Raw genomic sequence first — 21,348 nt, 5'->3', positions numbered from 1 at the left:
TTGGTGAATGGAAGAAAAGAAAAACTTTTGTGGGCAGTTCAATCCGTCATTGAATTTATTGCATCTCAAAGGGCTTACATGCACTGGGGAGAGCCATCGTTAATAAAATAAATTTAAAACTAAACAAAAATACAATTTTAATAATTCAGTCATGAAAAATGTGAATAATCTCTGATTATTTTCTCTGAAACACATCTGATTCTCACAACCAATCGCTTGGTCTCACAAACAGACCGCTGAGATGACAACACAGAGTGAGCTTTATAACTGTCTGTAGTTTACAGCACAGGACTGGGGCCACTGGTGTTACACAGCAGTCCAAATGCATGTCAACCCTAAGAACATAATTCTATTATTAGTCAGCAGGAATAGAGGTGCTCTGTGTAAAAATGCTTTCCGGGGACCAACTGTGACCTCCTGTGGGTTTCTGCATTGTATGCATTGCTCCCATTTGGCCACATACAGTAGAACGGTTCCATTGACAGCGGGTCAAAGGTCAGCAACAACTCAAACAAACAATATGTTCAAACAGCAAACAAGTCTTAATAGTATGTCAGATCTCATTGTCGTTTTTGGCATTTTCAGGTGACCAGAATAGATTAGTGTGTTGAAACTTTTATAATTTGCTGTAATTATAACATTGTCAAAGCAGGTTGAAACACTGTCACTTGGCCCATTTTTTCCAACAGCACTGGGTGCAACAGGCTAGTAACATGGAAGTTAAAGGTACCCCTTGGAGTTTTCTGACCACTAGTAGTAATAGTGCAATGTTTTGATGAACAGATCCCTGTTTTGTTCATATTGCATGCATGGGCAAATGGGCACACTTGTGCGCTCCAGCAAAAGGCAGAGAAGCAGCCTGCAAGCTAGCAAACATGTATGTAAACAATGCAGGTTTTAATTCTTTCCAAAAATTGGCTTTGCAAATGTTTAAAGAGGGAGGAAATGCATTCAACACATTTGTTAGGCCTCAAGGATACACACACAGAATGTAAACATACCTTTCTTTGTTTAGAAAAAAAACTCACAGGGTACCTTTAATCTGTTCCTGAGTCTGTCTTTTTGTAATGAGATTTTGTAGTGTGCACAGTGAAGTGACAAACCCACAAAACTCCTTCTTGCAGGAACACCATGTTGTTTATTATCTGCTCTTATTGTTGGAAAATGTGACAGCAAATTTATGAAAAAAAATCTTTTAGATAAAATGAAAATGTGCTGATCCACACAGGAAGTGGAAAAGACAGCTATACAGTTATATTGAGGAACAGTTTGAGTTAACCTCTGTGACTAATAACTAAAGCATTTTCTCTGGAATTAAGTTGCAAGATATGTTCTTTAATAGCAATACCAGCAAATATTGACAGCAGTCTGTCTGGTGGGATATTCTTAAAGAAACAGAACATATAAATAACATAGGACGAAAAGACGAAAAAAACAAACATAGAAAAATAAGCCACAAGTTAAAAAAAGAAACAAACAAAAAGGATCACTTGCTGTTCTGGTAGGATTCAGAAGCCCATAGAAGTTGTTTCGTAATATACAGTATATTAATCATATAGCAGTATTCATATTTGTTTCCAAATACTTTCAAATGATGACGGGAAATAGAAGGATACTCACACGACTTCTTACAATTTCATGTCAGATTCACATTTATATTTCTCTTCAACAGACACACAGAATAGAGACGTAATCCTCGAATTCGCCAGAGAAATCTATGTACATCAAAGAGGACCTTTCTGTAAACAACACATGACATGGTTCTCCAAAATCTACTGGGGCTTCGTTTACCACTCTCATCCAATCGAAGTGGGACAAAGAAGAGCTCCTTCTCCTTTACAAGGAGGGGGGGACAGATATGGGGCTGTGGGTGGAGCTTAGGACACCAAAGCACATCCATCATTCAACTCAACACTAGAAATAAATCTAAACACATATGCCTTTGCTTTCTCTCACTTACTTTTTGTGGACTTTTTTTTCAGGGTTTTGTGTGATTTTGTTTAGACAAAAGATTAGTACATCTACATGAGCACACGCTTGTATTTTTTTCTCATTTATATATATATATATATAATCCGCTATGGTTCACTTTCACAGTTTGTGCTACGACATCACACAGGAGAGGGGCAGGGAGTGGATAGGCAGGGTGGAGAAAAGAGGCTCTTCTAAGGTTGAGTAGCTGAACAGAGGGAGAGGGGAAGGTCACTGGCATCCTGAGATGTTGATAGACACCAGGCAAATGGTGAGAGGGCCCTGCTCCAGAGAAGAAAGCAGCTGGAAGAGAGGAAAGAGAGAATATTTTAACATAGGAGTCATATTATGATGTGATCCTTGTAGGATTTTAATGAAGTGCAAGAACTACTCTAAAAGCTGAATAATGATGCTGTGGTCACACAACAGGATGACAGTGTCGATTGCTATGTGGTGATTTTCATAAATTAAATTCAACTACTTCATGTGCATTCCCAATGGTCCCTTGAATAGCACCATTGAGTAGCAAATGATCCAATAAAATCTCAATAATTCTATTCATTTTCAATGTTCTATTTAAATGCCAAGTATGTAAGAAGGTGGACTTTGCAAGAATCACAAAGTTGAATATTTGTGTGATGAAAAGGAAGCCAGCTGGAAGTCAAACTGAAATCACATTTAGTCATCCCTTTTTACAGTCAAAAATTATGTTTTTGTTCAATTTATTGTCAATTGTTTTATATTATTAGGATGAAGAATATATTTGGGGAAATGTCAAAAATACTCTTTTTCGGCTCAGCCAGCTAGAGGGGGAGTTTCAGTGTCTAATGAAGAAGGAGAGGGGAACGAGATACAAATTAAATGTCATGGGCTAGAATGTTGCTAGCAGTGGTACTGAAGAGTGAAGCCCAAAGTAAAAAATATCCTGAGAGCAGAAAATGTTTGAAACATAGGTCATCAGCTCCATCTTCAGGTGCTGTACTTGGTAGCAGGGAACTGTATATGTGAGAAGGAGTGACAGGCATTAGCAGAGATCAATACCAATGCCTACACTAAAAGCTCTGCAAACAAATTAGATAATGGTGGCAAGAAAATTTAAATAGTCCAATTCCTGATCTCAAATCTCAATCTCGACCAGAATTAGGCCAGTTGATCCTTCTTTCCATTAAGTATGATTGAATGAGCATTCAGCTGGCAGCTGATTAACTACCATGTGCCACCACAATATGAATGCAGCATCACATATTTCTGGAAGTTTTAACTTATTGCATGTGTCCTGAGCTCCCACCTGGGGCGTTATAAGAAGTCCTTGAGATCGAGTTCTGCCAGAGGATCCTTGGGCTTTTTAGGACTCTGGCTTGTAGGTCCTGGAGAAAGCTGTGAAATAAAAACAGAACAACTTAACCAGTTGGCAAGACATGTAGTGATAGTTAGAAATATAAGAGTATAATTAGTTTTCTGTGATGCATGGATTAATTTGTAGATGAATGGAATTATTGGTAACTAAAGGTTTGTTACCGGTGCTCCTGGTGCAGCGGCTCCGGGTGCAGCTCCGGCCACCCCAGCGAAGGGAGGTCTCATCATGGGTTGCCCCATCAGAGGCTGCCCCATCATGGGCTGCATCATGGGAGCTCCAGGGCCTCCTGCAGCAGACTGGTGAGACAGGGAGAACACAGTGGAGGGGGTTTCATGAGGCTGATTAATCATCTTCTGCCTTCAAGATCATTTGGATGTATATGAAATATACATTTGTATACTAGAAATTTTACTATGAATGAAATGCTCACCATGCCGAAGCCAGGCTGTGCACTCATTGGTGGCACCATGGCTCCACCGGGTGGAGCTGCTCCTGGCGCCCCAGGAGCTCCAGGAGCGGCACCAGCCTATAGAGACAGAAAGCAGAGGTCAGACCATCAGCTGCTGTATGTTCTTACACAAAACACAAAGCAATAACACATTTAGTTCATGTCTTACGCTTGTTAGGAATTATTCAAATGTATGCTGAAAGCTACATCTTACGAGTTTGAAGCAGTATGTACAACTCTAAGCTCAGTTTGCAGAAATAAAACAGCTTTTTGGATGAGGAGTCAGTGCTGTTCTTACCATGGGGGCTCCTGCTGCAGCCCAGCTTGTGGGGGCTACCTGGGGTGTCCAGTTGGCTCCTCCAGTCAGCTTCTTCTCACTCAGTGGATCCCTAAAGGAGATTAAACACAGAATAACACAGACTGATGCAAGACTCCACTGTGCCATTTTTGTTATTATCCTGCTCATGCTAAGATTAGTGACTGTAAAGAATCTGTTGTAGACTAACAAAGATGATGCAACATACAGTACAGTGGTCTACAGGTAAAGAGCTCCAGTACTCTTTTATCATTCAAATTCCATTTGCCAAAATAAGACTTCATTAAGAAATCTTAATGAAATCAAACTGCTGCTGTATCAACACTCATAACAGAGCATTCATATGAAGTGTTGATCCCAAGATGGGAAAACATTCAAATGGCTGAGGAAAACCTATTAATTTGGTGGCTATGATTTAATAACACCAAGCCCAAAAGAGCTCTGGAGAGATGCAAACTAAAGGAAGCAGCTATGATATAATTGGGTGCAACAGTTTCTCAAGGCCAAAAATTCATTGAAGACATAATGATTAAAATGAACATCATGAAGACATGATGTTTAAACCTAGCGACCTTCATCAGCTTTGAAATTGTTGTGCCCCATTACATCATATGATTATGATATGATTTTCTGTATTTTCACAAACTCCTAGGATCTTATTTATTCTTTCACAAATCCAGTTCTATGAACCAGGCAGATATGTTGGAGCCTACACAACTATCATGCACATGCATTCACTGAATCCACATCAACATACACATACTTACTTTTTCTTTACTCCAAGGTCTAGGACACAGGAAAGAAAGAAGAACAAGCTCAGTTTCTATTTAAGAGTTTCTTATAAACAGAAATCTTTGAGAGCCAGGCAGGAAAAGCTGCAGTCTACCTCCTATCAGGTTGGCCAGTGATGAGTCCAGATCTCCTCCGATGGTTTTGGTAGGGGTTGGGGTGGCGGGTGGAGCGGCTGCAATGCCTCCCCCTGTGATGGGAGCTCCCATGCTTCCTGCTGTGCTTCCAGCAGAGCTTCCCCCAGTGCTCTGGGGCGTTACAGCAGGCATCAGCAAGTCACCTAATCCACCAAACACTTGGGAAGAGGGTGGGAATGGCAGGACATCAGAGAAACAACATGGATTACAAACCTGCAAATCCCTAATCTAGCTATAACACAGGAAGAGGGCAGACAGTGCGGTGAGGGAAACAATCCAGCTGCGACAGCATCAGCTGTCAGGTGTGCATCGCATGCACAAAGTAGGACTTTAAATATATTTGAGCATTCAAAGGGATGTAACTAGAGCAACTGCACTAAGCTAGTTGCTAGCCAGTTTACATAGTAACACTTCATCAAATCAAACACTGTCTTAATTTGGAATACAGGACTGGTTTTAAACCATGTGTCACAAGGCCTGAGAGTTTGCAGGTTTTCATTCCAACCAACCAGTATAGCAGTCTACCTTTGGTTGAAGGCGTATTAAAGGAATATGTGCAACCCTGCTTTAATAATGCCATAATCACTGTACAATATCCCACATTATACTGCTACATCCAAACTGTTCATTTTTGACACCATTTGTTAATTTTAATTGTTTTGTAAGCTGCAGTTAACTGAGAAGCCTCTGAATAATAAGGATGAACTCAAGCCATGCTAGCAGCTCTGTGAGGTTTCAAGCTAAATGCTAATGTCAGCATGCTAACATGCTCACAATAACAATGCTATAATGCTGATTTTAAGCAGGTACAATGTTTACCATCAAAGTTTAACGTCTTAGCTTGCTAACACTTGTTATTTAGCTCTAAACACAAATGCTGAGAATATCTATACATTCCTATAAAATAAATTGCTGAAAGGTTAGCAGAGTTGTAACTATAGATCGTGTAGTAGAACTTTCTAAGGCTTTATGCTCTATGAACTAATTTATATATAATGTTTCAACCTTTGCAGCAACCAAAGAGGTCTAATTATTGACGACAATCACATTTTTTGACTGCAGACTGAGACCTTAAATATAAGACATGGCATAGTGCCTAGCTTGTTATGTGACCCAAAATTAATTGAATGTATTCATTTGCAACTCCAGAATACATTTAAAAATGTATCATTGAAATGTGTATTATTGCACGATTGAAATGAAAACCTGTCCACTGCAGAGTTTAGGCTTGGTAGCACATGGTTAAAACCCTCACTAGTGTAAAAGACTGGGGGCAAGTTCTATCAAAAAAAACAAAAACAAAAAAAAAAGTAAGTTTTGCCTCATGCAGGAGACAACCAGTGGTTAAGTTGCAACATGCAAAGTAGGAACATCCTGCAGAAGGGGAGACTTGCCCAAACTGCACATGCTGTAATGCACAGTGGGTTGAACTCACCAATTACATATTAGAAGAAGCAAGCAATGACCCAGCAGAGTGGAAGGGGTGAGGATGAGAGAGGGAGGTTGAAATGGAGCAAAAGAGAAGAGGTGTATAGCAGAAAAAGGGAAAAAGAAAGAAAGATGTGTCAATTGTGTGGAGGGTGGAGGGGTGAGCAGGAGGTGGAGAAAGCACAGCATTTGTGAATGTGCAAGAGTCCAGCAAGAGAAGAAGAATCAAAGAGACTGAGAGAAAAAAACAGACAAATCATTGCGAGAGAGAAAGCAGTGCTGAGGAGTTAAGCAGTCAGCAGGAACAACAGTTTTATGTAATAAGGAGGACAGTGACGGCAGCACGTCAATGTGTGTCATTCATGCAGAAGTCAAGCTCTCAGCAGGAAGAACAGCAGTAATAACAGTGACAGGCTAGGTCTATCTATGGTTGGGAGAGCTCAGTTTTAATGAACCAGACAAAATTAATGCACATCAAGCAGAAGACTTGTGCAAATTTGAACGAAAAAAGCAAATTCTCTTAAGTTTCACATTTCACAAAGCATGAAAATGAAAGTGTATTAAGTGATTAAGATGAGACAAAAAGAATAAATGTAAAGGAAATCTTTTAAAACATACTGTATCACTGGACACTTACTTGAAGCATCAAAGCCACCAGAGGGCGCCGGTGTGGTGGTTGCAGGTTCTGCTGCTGCTGCTGCTGCTGGTACTATAGGTATCGCTGACACTGCAGCGGGTACTGGAGGTGTTGGAGAAGGAAGTGAGCCTAGGGCGTCAAAGCCAGACTCCAGGAGATCGTTCTGCATCAGAGCTGGAGCCAAGGCTGGAGCCAGAGCTGGGACGGAGGTGGGAGCCAGGGTGGGAGACATCAGGCCTGATGGATATAACAGACAGGACTGCAACTGTAATAGCATGTGTGTTGTTTCTCGACTGAATCACCATGATTTCATGAGAAACACACATTAAATATGATTACTGGCACAACAGATGACACATAAGACATTTTACAACCAAAATTCAATTTTGAGTTTTCTCTGTGTGGTAAAGTTGATCACTGCAGCAGCCAATAGTAGGAGAATACAGCACAGAGAAAGTGAATATGATACAGCAAATTACTAAACCAGTGACAACAAAAGAGCTTATTGAAAATGATTTGAAACATCTAATACGAATTACACTATCCAAACGGGGCATGTAACAATAAAACATATCTACATCAAGACAAGCAAATAGGTGAAAAGACAAGAAAATAGGTCAGGTACATCAAGTACAATACACAAATGCTACCATGTGAAAAGGATGTCTGTTGTCTGTATGAGCATGTTGTGTGTGTTGAAAATATTCCTTAATGATTCATGCTGCACGAAGATAAAAACTTTTTTTGCCCTTTTTTTGTGATACTGTAATCCATGGGCGAGGCAGTGGCCATGAAATGACTAGGAAGTTGTGATGAACAGATATTTGCCATTTCCAAATGAGTCCAAAGCCACTTCAGAAGTGCTGTGTAATGAAATTCAACCTGTAGTGCCGAGCCTGTGCCATTAATTTTACAAATGCATTTCCATCATTACTTGCTGCATAACTTCTTAATCAGCACATTTCCATCAAACATTTGAAGGCATAAAAACTTTTTCACAGTACTGCAGACGTTTTACCAAAATTTGCTACTCCTTTCAGCCTTTCCAACTTGATATCCTATAATTTTCATTAAAATATTTTGATGTAACCAAAGAGTTACAGACAGGAGTCTCACCTCCCAGCAGGTCGTCTCCAGGCCCTCCAGGAGCAGAGCTCTGTGTCTCCTCCACAGGAGCACTGAAGGAGTCTGCAGGGCCGTCCAGTTATCCACAATGCAGCATGGAGGGCAGAAAGGGGTGAGAGGTCAGCCCCGGACCACACACTGAGACATGGTGGGGGGGTAGGAGACAGTGAGACAGATCAAACCGACTGTCACGGCCACAGATTGTCATTTGTGTCTTGACTGATTGCCAAGCTTCAAGAAGGTGGGTCTTATCTATTAAGAGCCTGTTAGAGGGCAGACAGAAGGTGAGAGTAGAGGAAGAAAGAGGAGGGTGGCGTGCTGCTGAGAGCGCAACTCTTTTTGAGATGGACTATGAATGATAACCCTAATCCTGAGCTATTTTGCTATAGTTTCTATCCATGTTTATTTGCTAACCTAAATGAACTGAAACCAGTGCTGAGCTCAGTGCACAGTCGGTGACCAAGAAGAGGATCAGAGGGAGTGGCTCCTAACCATGTAAAAAGTGGAGCATCAGTGGGAAGCAGCAAAACTATAACTGAAATATGAAATAATAAGTGAAAAAAAGCAATGCAGGAATTAGGAACTTGGGAAGTGTAGATGGAAAAAAATTGGCCATGATGGGACCATTTTCCTCAGTTTTTTGTCATAACATAGTAGAATGACTGTAAGAGACTGATACAATTCATTTCTACAGGTTGCTTTATTTGTCTTGGAGTAAGACTTGGTGCAAACTGTGCAGGTACACACAGCAACAAGACTAAGAATGTGCAACCATGCTAGCAGCTCTGTGAGGCTGTAATTAGGCACAGTGATGCTTCCAGCTAAAAGCTAACATCAGCATGCTAACATGCTCACAATGACAATGCAAATATGCTGATGCATATGGCAATCCATCCCATAGAAGTAAATGATATTTCAGTCTGGGCCAAAGTTGTGGATCACCCGACTGACAGACAGACCTACACTGCCATCCCTAGAGCTACGCTAAAAATGAGGAGCTTCAAGAACACTGCTTGTTTTTAATCCAGCGGGATAGCTAAATCTTAACCATTGTATAAAACTGATTTGAATTGAAAATTGAAACCACATTTTGTTAAAAAAAATCACACCTCCACAGAAACACACACACAAACAGTGTAATAATTATTTTGGCAATGTAACTGGGGGCTACTGCCAACTATTGTTCTATGTCTATGATCTGTCTACAGTCTAACCCAGAAACAGCTGAAAATAGTTTTGCACTAACACCTACAGTCTATCACATCTAGATAATATAAGCCCAGCTGGTTCAAACATTCACCTGAGAACTTGAAACAACTGAGGAGTGATAAAAACATCCAGCAGAAAGACAGAAGAAAGTAAAATTATACGATGCACAACTTTTATACAGCATATGTTGTTTCAAAGAAGTGCGTGTGTGTGTATTTGTGCACTGTGAGGTACTGTACCCAGCAGGTCAATAACTGGTGCTGGCTCTGCTTTGGGAGGAGAGGAGGCTTCTGGGACGGGGGCTGCAGCGGGAGCTGCAGCAGGAGCAGCAGCGGCAGCAGGAGCAGCAGGAGCTGGAGTTGCAAACGAGTCTAAACAGGAAGAAAGGCAGAGACAGAAGCAGGGAGAGATTAAATTACTCTCAGATCTAAACAACCAGATTTATCTGTGACAGCTTCCAAGAAGAGAATGCTCTGCTCATGCACTGTTATTATGCCTGGACTAAAAGGCTAGCAGAAATGCAGAGAAGAAGCAGGAGTAGGAAGCAAGCATCCCTGCATCTTATCTATGTATCCACATCCTTGAAGTGTGCACCATCTGGAAGTACAGGACTGGTGTGCATGTGTATGCAGACACCAGCACCATGCAAAAACTTCAATGATAAGTGGAGGCTGGCTGCACTCTTCATGAGAAGAGGAAGAGAAACTAAAGGTAAAGCAGCTTGACTCACCGGTCACAATGTCTCCAACCGGAGCCGGCTCGGGCAAAGGAGAGGGCCCGCGCGAAACAGCAGGAAGGTCTAATTTACCAACGCAAGCAAGAGGCAAAATACGAGAAAGAAGAAAACCGTGGGGGTCGGGGAGCAAAGAAAAGCATTAGCGTGGCAGGTAGAAAGACAGCGTAGATAGAAAGCAGCCACAAGGACAATCCAGTACTAGACGAGTGGGTTGCATGCACAGATCTCATACCACTATGGGGGACAAACCAAGACGTGTAGGATAAATAAAACAGTTGACAGAGGAGTGGACGTATGGAAACCAGAAGAGATGAACAGGTTCCACACACAGAGAAATGGATATCAACTCCTGTACCTGCACCAAAAAGGTCTACGCTAGGAGTGGTAGCAGCTTTGGATTCAGTGGTAGGGCTTTGCTCAGGCATAGAATCAAACATATCTAAGAACAAGGACACACAATCATATGTACATTCAGATTTCAAGTCAAGTGCAAACAGAATGATGAGTTAAGAAGAAAGATGAGGGAAAGCAGAGAGAGCAGATATTTTGATTAATAAACGGGTAAGCTGCTCTGTATCTGTTCAGTGCAATGCAAAATGAAACAGTGAAAAAGTTAAAAGAGAATATTGCCCAACTTCAGCATGAATACAAAACTTTCATATTTTTGTTAGTGAACTTTGATTAAATGACCAGAAATAACTGTAGAGTTATTTTTCAAATCTCTATGATATTCAGTAACAAAAGCCTACAGTCATGCTGGCGACTCTGTAAGGCTGTGCACATGCACAGTGGTGCTTTTGAGCTAAATGCTAATGCAAGCGTGCTAACATATCCACAATGACAGTGCTAATGGTGTGTTCCATACAAGTCGGAAGAAAATTCCAATTTCTGAGCTCCATTCCACGATTTACGGTGCAAAATGCAAACAATCAACATGGGTCACCAGTCTATCACAGGGCTAACATCTGTACTATTTATACTATCTACTGTGGAAGGTAACTGAAGCATCTGGTGGAAACCCTCATGAGAATTTTGAAGTTTAGCAATATTCCCCTTTAACTAAAGTGCATCAGCTACAATAAAGCATTCATAGCTGTCAATATCTGAAATATCTGTCACAAGCAGGAGAAGAAAACGTTTTTCTTCCCTCTAACATTTGGCAGTCTCTTTGTTAGTATTAGGTTAATAATCAAAGCAAGTTGAGCCACCTCTGTTGACAAAAAAAGTTAGCAACGTCCAATATCGGATTTGGTCGCGAAAAAATAAATAATTGATGGGATTGATTTTTAAAGTGGCAAACATAATGAATTTCATATTTATATTAAAATTATTTCAGTTTTGCAGAGGAGGTCAAGTTGCTTGATTAATTTAATGGTCAATTAAATGATCTGGATCTAGATCAGGAAGGGCATCATGGAAAATAAAAAAAAACAAATCTGAGATGTAGGGACTGGGTAAATTATCATTGTCACTATCATATCATCAGTGGCAAGAGCAATACAATCATCGTCATCATCATCGTCATCATCATCATCAAAACCTTCATAATCATTGTCATAATGCAGGGCAATGCAGTGAGAGGCATAATGAGAGCGAGAGGACTTTACCACCAAAGATATCTAGAGTCGGGGCGGCTGCAGACTCTGTGGTGGTGGTGTCGGTGGTGGTTGTGGTGGTAGTGGTGGTGGTGGAAGAAGGGGTGGGGGCAGCGGGGGCAGCGATCGGGGCAGCGATGGTCGGCGCCTCACTAGAGGTGGAAGGTGTGACGACGGCAGCCCCCGTGTCAGCAGGCCTCATAGCGAACAGGTCCAGCTCTGGAGCAATGTCCGCACTCCCCTCCGTCGTAGCGAAGGGGTCTTCAGGAAGAGCAGCAGGAGGTGGTTTTTAGGGGTTAGGGGGGTTATGATGAGAGAAGAAGGGGAAGGGGTGGTGGGTAGGGGGAGGGGGATTGAGGGTTTGTTAAAACAACAAACACTGTAAAAAGCTTATTTGTGAGGCCTCTGAAGCTCCTAATGAGGATTAGGCACAAAGAAATTAAACCAGTCAAACACGTGGTCACTCATTAACTTCAGTACTGCATCCACAACCAACAACATACACCGGGGAGCTATACTTCTCACTGTGAAGTAGGCGATGTAGAACAAATTTTGGTTGACTGGCCAATCTACCCTGTGACTGATGAGAACAAACACCAAAATCATCCATGCATCCCTGGTACATCATTTGCAATGTGACCTACATGTTAGTGTACTACAGGCTGTGATATTGGGCCACTACAACTACACTGACACTTGACTGTACCTGCATGGGACCAATAAATCATAACATTATATAACTGCTATGACATGTTATTAAGAGCAAGGATCTTATAAAAGTCATTTTAACAGTCAAAACCAATTTACACTTGGCTCAACTTTCCATAGAGTGAAATCTACAATGATTTATTCTTTTCTCTGAGCACTGGTGCTAAAGCTGAAGCATTAAGACACAGTGCTTCAACATTACAGCTGCTTAATTCATGCCATCTAGAGTATTTCCTCAAATTAAAAATTGTTAGCCATATATTACACTCACCAGATCATATAAGACAGGGATTAAAATTCATTCTCACCAGGTAGTAACTGTTTGATCTGGTGGTAAACATTGTGTAACTTGGTCAATATTAACTATAGTTTCACACTTCAAAGGAAGAAATAAAAGTCAATAGAGAGGAGTTAAATAAAATATAACATTGTTTCTCAGTGATTCCTCCTCTCCACTGTTTGTATCAGTTAGTGTTCAGAGTTAATATTTGACCTGTTATATCAAAAAACATGAACACCATTTAAAAAAAGCACATTTATGTCTTGTTACTTTGCAAAATGCAAGTGGTCGAACATCAAAAACTCTGGTGATGTACTAGGGATACATGGAACATCTGTTTTCTCATCACTAAACAACAAACCTGACCAATGAGCAGGTTTTCTAAAAAGCCGGTGTGATTAATAAAACACTTCAAGTGTGGGGGCAGAATAAAGTTAATGCCACAGCATGTTAGATAAACTTAAAACGGCAATAGCTCTGTTACTGCTATGGTTAGTATACTATGCACAAACCAGAGCTCCAAAAATGTACATTAAAGAGTCATTTTGAATAATAAAGAAAACAAATTTGAACAAATACATTTCATGGACATTACACTGATTGCTCCGGTCCTTGTCCTGCTTTACATACTAGGCCAAAGAGAGAAACTGCATGCAATTAAATAAAAGAAAAAGGAAAAAAAGGCTCCAAGATGATTTATATAATCATCAGAATTAGGTAGCATCAGGGTTAGTGTAATCAAAACATAGGGTATTCATTATTGGACTACAGTATAGTCTGTAGTCTGTATAGGCTGTGCTGTGCTTTTTACTGCAGTATTCACTGAGTGAATATTACGAGGAGAAGAGTAGTCGAGATGAGGGAGGAGGGTCCATGACTGGGGCATTAGAGCAGGATTTGGGGTGAGACAGTAGGCCCTGAGGGCAAAATGCCTGTTCTACTGTCTCCTACAGAAGCAGAAGCAGCTTTAATATAGTAAAAGCAACAGCTTTCACATTCACACACACACACCCATACACTCACACGTGCACACACTTCCACAAAAAGCTGTCTTGTCACCCACCAGATTCACCAAATGCATCAGCAGCAGGGCCCAGGGCCACGGCAGCGGGACCGTCTCCTGGGGAAGGTGCAAACGCATCTATGGTATTGCAGACGAAAACAGCCGGAACGCAAACGCAAAACATAACACCCGGACCAACACACCCACAGACACATGGATGTTTAGAACAAAAGATGAGTAAACAGATGGAATGGACAGGGGACAAAAATGAGAGGTCAGCATCAGGAAAAAGCAGAGAATACAAGAAATATGCAGCCCAGTGACTGCAGTAATTCATCTGACTGTACCATCAGTCACATGAGAGGTTTTGGAGGGCTGCATAATGCTGCATTCAATGAGTGCACAACCTGTGCAGGCTTGTGAAATGAGGCAAGTTGTCACAAGTTACTTGTACTCTGTGACAAGAGGGAAAATGTCAAGTTCAGGGATGGACAAGGCAAAGTCTCTCTTTGACAAAAATACACAATTTGCTGTTTTTTAGTAGTCAAAAAGTCACTACTACTCATAAAAAAGTTAATGTTAAAATTAATATTAAAAAAAACAAAATATCATTAAATAAAAGTGAGCTACTCATCATTGTGACATATTTATGAAACTGTTAGTAAGCCATTAGGAAGAAGGTCATTAAGGATGATAAACAGAAAAAACACATAGCAACATATCCCAAAAGTAAGAGTCATGATAGCAGATTAATTACACTGCATTTGGTTTATTGAGGTGCGACACAATGGTTGTGAAACACTCGGATGAATGCTCAAAGCATGTTAATGTCAAAACACATCAGTGTTTTGTGACAATTGCCCAGCGTTGAATAAACCTGCTGAAAAGCAATTAATCCACTAAACTGGCTCATATTTTTGGGATGTGCCACAAATGATTAAGGTTTTAGTCTCAGTGCAAAACAGGGTGTGTGGAACCTTGACATCATGTCAGCACATTAGTGTGCACAGTGGCGACTGGGGACAAAATCACTGGGGATGTAAAAACATTAGATAAAAGTGAGGATATTGTTACGGTACCAGAAGATTCCCTGTGTTCCCAGTGCTCCCCTGCCTGTCTCTATATGTGTTTATGTTTTCTTTGTGTGTGTGTTGGCGTGGGCGTCGTCCCCCTTCTCCTGGCTCTGCTCATCCTGCACACCTGTCTGAAATCGGCTCATCACCTCCCCCACTCTGCTCACCTGCCTCTCATCAGTTCATCAGCTTGCAGTATATCTACCCCTGCTCTTCACCCACTCTTGGCCAGATTGTTGTTTCAACCAGTGGTAGCTATGATTCAAGCCCAATTTCTTTTTTATTCCTAGTGATTCAGTTTCTTTGTGTCTTGCATGTTAACTTGTTTCTCTTGTGTCCCAGGATCATTACTTGCCTGCCTGTCCTCCTGCTTGTCTGTCTGCCTGTCAATAACTATCAAGTCTCCAATATATCCCTGCTTGCAACACTGCACCTCATTCAGTCCTGCTCACGCCGACACACTCCTCCATTACCTTGATTCAACCCTGCTGTCGCTGGATCCCCATTCCCTGCCATCAGCCTCTCACCAGATCTTTCCCTACAATAAAAACTCTTTTCTTACCACACATATCCCTCTCCATGTCCTGAGTTTGGTTCCCTTCTGTGTGTTCATAACAGATATAGACCAATCTGCCTAATTACAACTGTACTGGTGCTGGCTACTTACTGAATTGTCATACTGTCTATGTATATATGTTTTTATCAGGTTTAGCATGATTTCATGTTGCATTAATTCTCAAGGTGAGATAATTATCATCTGACTGGAAAAAGTCTGTATGCTTTTCCAGTTATTCTATACAATTTAAATGATTTACAGTAGCACTCCTCATGAAAATAGTTGTATGCCATGTTTAGGGAGTGACACTCAAATCCCAATCCTGTCCAATACTACCAAAGGATACCTAACAAGAAATTACTAAATGATGACGGGGCTTGTTGCAGATAAGCAGGCAGGCCACCATGCTGTGTATGTTGGTCTACATCCTGCCCTCTGACCACACTGACCTCCGAAAAGGTCGATGTCTGTGGCTGAGGTGGTGGTGAGGGCTGCGACGGGCAGCGAGGCGGGCGCCGGTGTGGCTGCAGCGGCTGTAGTAGCAGTAGCAGCGGCGGCTGTGGACGCAGCAGCTGCAGGGGCAGCAGCAGTGTCGTCTGCATCAGCGGCATCAGACTCTCCTTCCGCCAGGAGAGCTTCAGAGGCGCTGTCAGTGGCAGCTGGAGTTGCTACACAGATAAACCCGACAATCCATACGCCACGACCCAGTCACAACCCCCAGAAGAGAGTAAAAGGAGGCGAAAAAATAGAGAAAAGAGGAAGACGGCAGTGTCAAAGAGACTGAAATTTAAAAAAAAAAAAGACAGGCTTTGTGTTTAGTGAGAGATCAGCTGTAGGATATAAGTGCTAAAGGTGAAAATCCATTTATTTTTTGATAACTCAGCTTAACACAAAGACAATAGAGAACAATAGAGAATTTTTTTGTAGAAAGCCTAGCTGGATAGTGAAAAATCAAACGCCTGCAGACATTTTCATATTCAGCCTGTAGCAGAGTGATGTCAGGATACTCACCGTCAGCCAAGAGATCTGCACAACAGAAGAGAGACAGAGAGAGAGAATGAATGACAGTGTGTAAAGTAAGGAGATGCTCTGATGAAATTTAGAAATCTTTAAGCTTATACAGCTACAAATCTGCACGCTTATACACAACAAGCCAGACAAAACTAGAAATTCTCTCTTGTGGTTGTGTGCCTCCGCCAACCAGTCAAGTTGCAATTTACATCCATGTCTCTTCAGACTCATTTAATATTATATAATATTATCATATCATACTTGTAGTGAAGACTTTGAAGGAATTTAACAAAAGGTATTAAGTGTATTTTCCTTGTATGTGTTCACATGCTGATTCTGATAAAACACAAAGTTGTAGGCCTGACAGTAGACAATGCTTCTTCACGTGGATTCTTCACACGCATCTTCAATGCGGCAGCACAGAAGATCTAAACAATCACCACAGTTTCAAGGTGGACACCCAAGATTAATGTCACCAATTCTGTATCCGACCAAATGTGAAATACGTTTACAATCTCCCCTTCTGTTCCTGAATTAAGGTGTTGAATAATGGCCCGAAGTGTTGTTACAGAACATTATGATGTTACAGTGTCAGTAACCTTGACCTTTGGCCACCATGTAATCAGTTCATCCTTGAGTCCAAGTGGTTGTTTGTGCCAAATTTGAAGAAATTCCCTCAAGGCGTTCCTGAGACATCATGTTCACAAGAATGGGATGGACGGACAGACAACCCGAAAACATAGTGCCTCCTGCCATGGCTGTTGCGGGTGCACAAAAATCGTGTACTAATGGTAAAGCCCAATAGAGCTAAAAGGTCCTTGATGTAATTTAGGCTTTGAAAGGCTACATTTGGAATCTGGCCATCTTCAGTGTATCAGTGGAGATGTGGGGATAAACAGAGGGCATGCCAAAGAGCAACAGCAGCTTTATAATGGAAATGCTCTGTTATTCAAACCACTACAGATTGAACAAGTCAAATAAAAAACATAAAAGATAGTATCACTTCTTTAAAGGAGTATATAGAGCATCTAAAAGATTAGTTTATTGTTTATTTTAGCTCATTAATTACAAATCAAATATTTGTAATTAATTTGTAATATATTACTGCCAACCATTTTTTGAAGTATACCACACGTTTTTTAATTGATTTTCTCCTTCCTTCCGCTTTGGAAAATAGTTGGCAGTAATGTAAGAGTGTTTGCAGTTAATGGGATGACACATGCAAAACACTGGCAGGTGAATTTGACAGAATTTAAATGTGGTCCATCATTTAGTGGTATGTTATTCTGTAAGTAGATTCAAGTTAAGGTCAATCCGTATCTATTTTTGGCATAGCTGAAAACAGCTGTTAGCTAAATGCCTCCCCTGAACAATGATTGCCCAGTTATAGCTTAGCAACCATAATTAGGCTATGCAGACCCGTCAAGCTTTGGATTTCTCCATGCTGTGGAGTGGCATGTAAATTTAAGGTTAGCATATGTAGCTAACTAGCTTACTACCTACAGTAGTAACCAAGTGTTTCTTCTGGGGTTACAGGTTATATTCACAACTAGCACATCCACTGTGTAGTATTTCACCACTGCAGGGTTGCCCATAATGGATGCTAAAACCCTTTTCTCTTGTAACGTTGAAAGTGCAAACATACGTACTGTTTGAAAATGCGAACATGCAAATTAAGCAGCCAAATAGGGTTAAGTTAGATTGTAATAACAGTCTGATCTTGCATTTTTCATTATCATATTAGCATTACAGATCTGCACCTTAATGCAAGAAAAATACTTATTTCCATATCCTCTATCTACATGAATCACGGGGAGGATGCTGACATTTTGCCGACGACATACAGCTTTACTCTCAGTCTGGTACAACATCATATACGAAACCATCAAGTGCATATTTAAGACCCTTTTACAGGGTTCTTGATTTAAAACAGATAAGCTGGAAATGTTAAAAAGTCAGTTGGAGATAGCATTTTCAATCAATTCATGAAGTTAATGCTGTTTTAATTAGCTAGCTAGCTATAGGGTTACAGCTGATAAAATCTATTCCAGTTAAGAAGTCTGCTTTTGTCTGCCCTTTTGTTTCAAAAATTACTAAGAATTTCTAGTGAAAACTCCCACTGTTATCACATTAAACTGCATTTGTGCCATTTGAGAATGGAAAGTTCGACAGGTGAGTGCAACAATAACAAAGGAAGACAGGTCTTAGCAAACAGTCAATTACTGACAAAGCAGAATGTTCTCACCTCCCCATCCAGTCGTGGAGGAAGTCGCTGCAGCACCTCCTGCTGACGAGGAGGACATGGGGTCTAGATCCAACAGGAACCCATCATCAAGGGCACTACACCAAGAGAAAAAGAAAGAAGAGGGTGTGTTGACAGAGAGAGTTAATTTCTAATGTAATATTGATGCTCGGCTATTGATTCAGCCAAGTTCAAACACTCTGTAATATTGCTGAGTGACTCTTACTTGCTGGTGGTGGTGGTGATGGGGGCTGCTGCGGTGGGGGTGACAGAGGGCGGAGGAGGTTTGGCAGGCGGCCCAGGGCGAGCAGGGGGCCCGCCGGCGGCAGCAGGAGGTGCAGGCTTAGCTGGTGCAGCAGCAGCAGCTGGCGAGCTGTTGTTGGCTGTCGCATCCTGCCGCAGAGGAAGACCCCCGTTAACATGGTGACCAACACAGTTATGTAAGCTGATGTGATTCAACAATTTTTTAACACATGAATTCACAATGAATCCTCTCTTTAGTAGAAACTGTTAAGGATGATATTTTTACTTGTTCATATGCTGCTCTGTAAATATCCAACTTGACATTGAAAAGGGCTATATAAATAAAGATTATTATTATTATTACTACATAATGATTATAATAAAACATAGCTTACCTTGGTGGGCGATCTGCAAAAACAATGATAGCATATGAGTTAAAAAGCGTAATGATGTACACACTGAAACATGATTACTGTTACTGAGATGGGAGGAAAAATGACAGCTTAAGTATCACTTTGGTGTTTTCAGGCAGGCAGCATTTCAAAGCAATTCCATTAAGTAAACATTTGCAATTAATGGATCCACTCTGCACTGCTGAGTAATGGCATCTTGGCCCCAGCTCCACTTCAACAAAGCTTTACTTTTCAACATTACAGGCACAAAGGAAGAGGTGAATGGTTTGAATGGCATGCTTCTAAAGCTTTGTAGAAGTTGGGGGCTGATTGTAAAGGACAAATATATTAGTAATGACACCTCAAGCCAAGTCAAGACCTGGCATTGTATGTCAATGACAATAATGATGCAAATGATTTTAGGTCACAAAATATAGAAGTACATCTTGAACAAGTCTTTAATACACAACAATATTGATGTCGGTGGCTTGTTCAGATGTCATTTCTATAGAATCACTGAAAACTGTAAACTGATAAAAGAGAACAAAAAATTAAATAAAAAAAAGTTTGACTACAAATGATGTCAATTAGTATTTACAAGTTATATTCCTATTGACAGACAATACTTACTTATCCTCTCTTAGTTAGATAAAGATAAGAGGAAATAACATGTTAGAGAAGCAACAGACAATAATAGAGACATAGAGTAGTTACTGATGAACTACAACTGATAAAAGATCAAACTGGCCACACAGAAAGACCTTAACTCTTCTGAAAGCACCAAACATATCCAGGTGCATGTTGGCCTGACAAACTATCCTGGGCCAAAATCACTACAGACATGGCTAAACCATTGAACTACAGGATCACTGATGCTTCAGCTCTGGTAAACAATGAAAAACACCAGTTAGGGATTAACTACTTACGGCTTCTTCCCCTCCAGAGTGTTGAGGTGGGTCTCCAGGGACTCCAGAAGACTTTCCGGGGCCTGCAGAGTGATACAGAGAGGCTACTACAACAAGGACTACTACTGTTATCAACACTAGCTCACATGTTGAGTATGAGAGGATGGTGATACTGATTACACTCCAGAGAATCACAGCGGAGGACTGTGGACAACAAAATCAAATAAAAGCCCTGGTCATGCATTCAGTAGGATATGTCCTGCAGTGATACAATACCATGAGACACCCAGCAGACATTACAAGACAATATACTGTTTAATGTGTCTGTGAGCATTACAGCATTACATTAGCACACACATAGAGCTCTTGTAAAGCTACTGCAAAGAAACCAGTTAACAGGTTAAAGGAATTATTCACTTGAAAATGAAAAACCTAAAAACACATTTTTGAGGTGAACTAGTCCTTGTAAAAAATGTAAACACTGGTTTCAGAAAATACACTTCCACACAGATAGCACATAGGTCAATATACTGTAACATTTATACATTTCTAGTTTATTTCTACCGATTACCCAGATTAATCTAATCAACATTGACCTGACAGCCCTGACTTTCAGTACTGGTTCTTCTTTATTCATCTCTGAATGCACTGCTTCAAAGTTCAGGGTTAGATTCACTGTTTTATGCTATATATATATTTATATGTGAAATTATCCTCAATTATTTTCTTACTTTTAACTGCTAAACCAACCATGTACTCAAATCCACATGCCAATTATAGAGCAATAACAACTGATCGCAAATTGCAAAAAATGAAGCATTTACACTAAAAAAAATATGCTATCCAAAATACTGGCAAAAATTAAATATATGTTTGTCCAAAAGTTTAAAATCCTGGCATGACTCATCCAACTGTAATTAATCAATCACACCACAAACACAGCATTCTTCTTTCTTCACAGTATTGCAAAATTGCGTCCTTCATTATGTAACCTGTCCTAGAATTCATATTTTTTTTTTATATTGAACTGTTCTGCAACACTTGATATGTCTTCTCTTTGCAAATTCTTATGTACATGTATGATGAATTACTATATAAATACACCTGAGGTGACTTGACATAAAAGAACATGACCAGTTAACATCTGTTAACTGCTTTAAAATATAAGTACTTTGATCAATTGCACA

General features: G+C 40.5%; 1 protein-coding gene across 9 annotated transcripts in view; it reads right to left on the bottom strand.

Annotated features, from left to right (window-relative positions):
- Nucleotides 1-25: 25 nt before the first annotated feature.
- snap91a (synaptosome associated protein 91a) overlaps nt 26-21,348 on the bottom strand; it is a 55,120-nt gene continuing 33,797 nt past the window's right edge. Inside the window, exons 9-28 of one of the 9 annotated variants that reach the window (XM_067602318.1) lie at nt 20,183-20,244; nt 19,260-19,272; nt 18,848-19,014; nt 18,625-18,719; nt 16,380-16,394; nt 15,818-16,036; nt 13,800-13,877; nt 11,761-12,009; nt 10,509-10,592; nt 10,148-10,216; nt 9,657-9,788; nt 8,200-8,271; nt 7,084-7,320; nt 4,979-5,161; nt 4,860-4,878; nt 4,075-4,165; nt 3,759-3,854; nt 3,490-3,624; nt 3,260-3,348; nt 26-2,274 (exon numbers count right to left, since the gene is read on the bottom strand). In XM_067602318.1, coding sequence (XP_067458419.1) covers nt 3,268-3,348; nt 3,490-3,624; nt 3,759-3,854; nt 4,075-4,165; nt 4,860-4,878; nt 4,979-5,161; nt 7,084-7,320; nt 8,200-8,271; nt 9,657-9,788; nt 10,148-10,216; nt 10,509-10,592; nt 11,761-12,009; nt 13,800-13,877; nt 15,818-16,036; nt 16,380-16,394; nt 18,625-18,719; nt 18,848-19,014; nt 19,260-19,272; nt 20,183-20,244 — 2,097 coding nt within the window. In that variant the 3' untranslated portion in view covers nt 26-2,274; nt 3,260-3,267. Of the gene's footprint in view, nt 2,275-3,259; nt 3,349-3,489; nt 3,625-3,758; nt 3,855-4,074; nt 4,166-4,859; nt 4,879-4,978; nt 5,177-7,083; nt 7,321-8,199; nt 8,347-9,656; nt 9,789-10,147; nt 10,217-10,508; nt 10,593-11,760; nt 12,010-13,799; nt 13,878-15,817; nt 16,037-16,379; nt 16,395-18,624; nt 18,720-18,847; nt 19,015-19,259; nt 19,273-20,182; nt 20,245-21,348 lie in introns of those variants that run through there. The other 8 variants (XM_067602317.1, XM_067602319.1, XM_067602320.1 and 5 more) reach the window with 8 other exon arrangements.

Source organism: Thunnus thynnus, chromosome 10, assembly GCF_963924715.1.
Source record: "Thunnus thynnus chromosome 10, fThuThy2.1, whole genome shotgun sequence".
NCBI lineage: Eukaryota > Metazoa > Chordata > Actinopteri > Scombriformes > Scombridae > Thunnus > Thunnus thynnus.
Note: the sequence above shows the minus strand (reverse complement) of the source record. Positions and strands in the feature narration are given on the sequence as shown.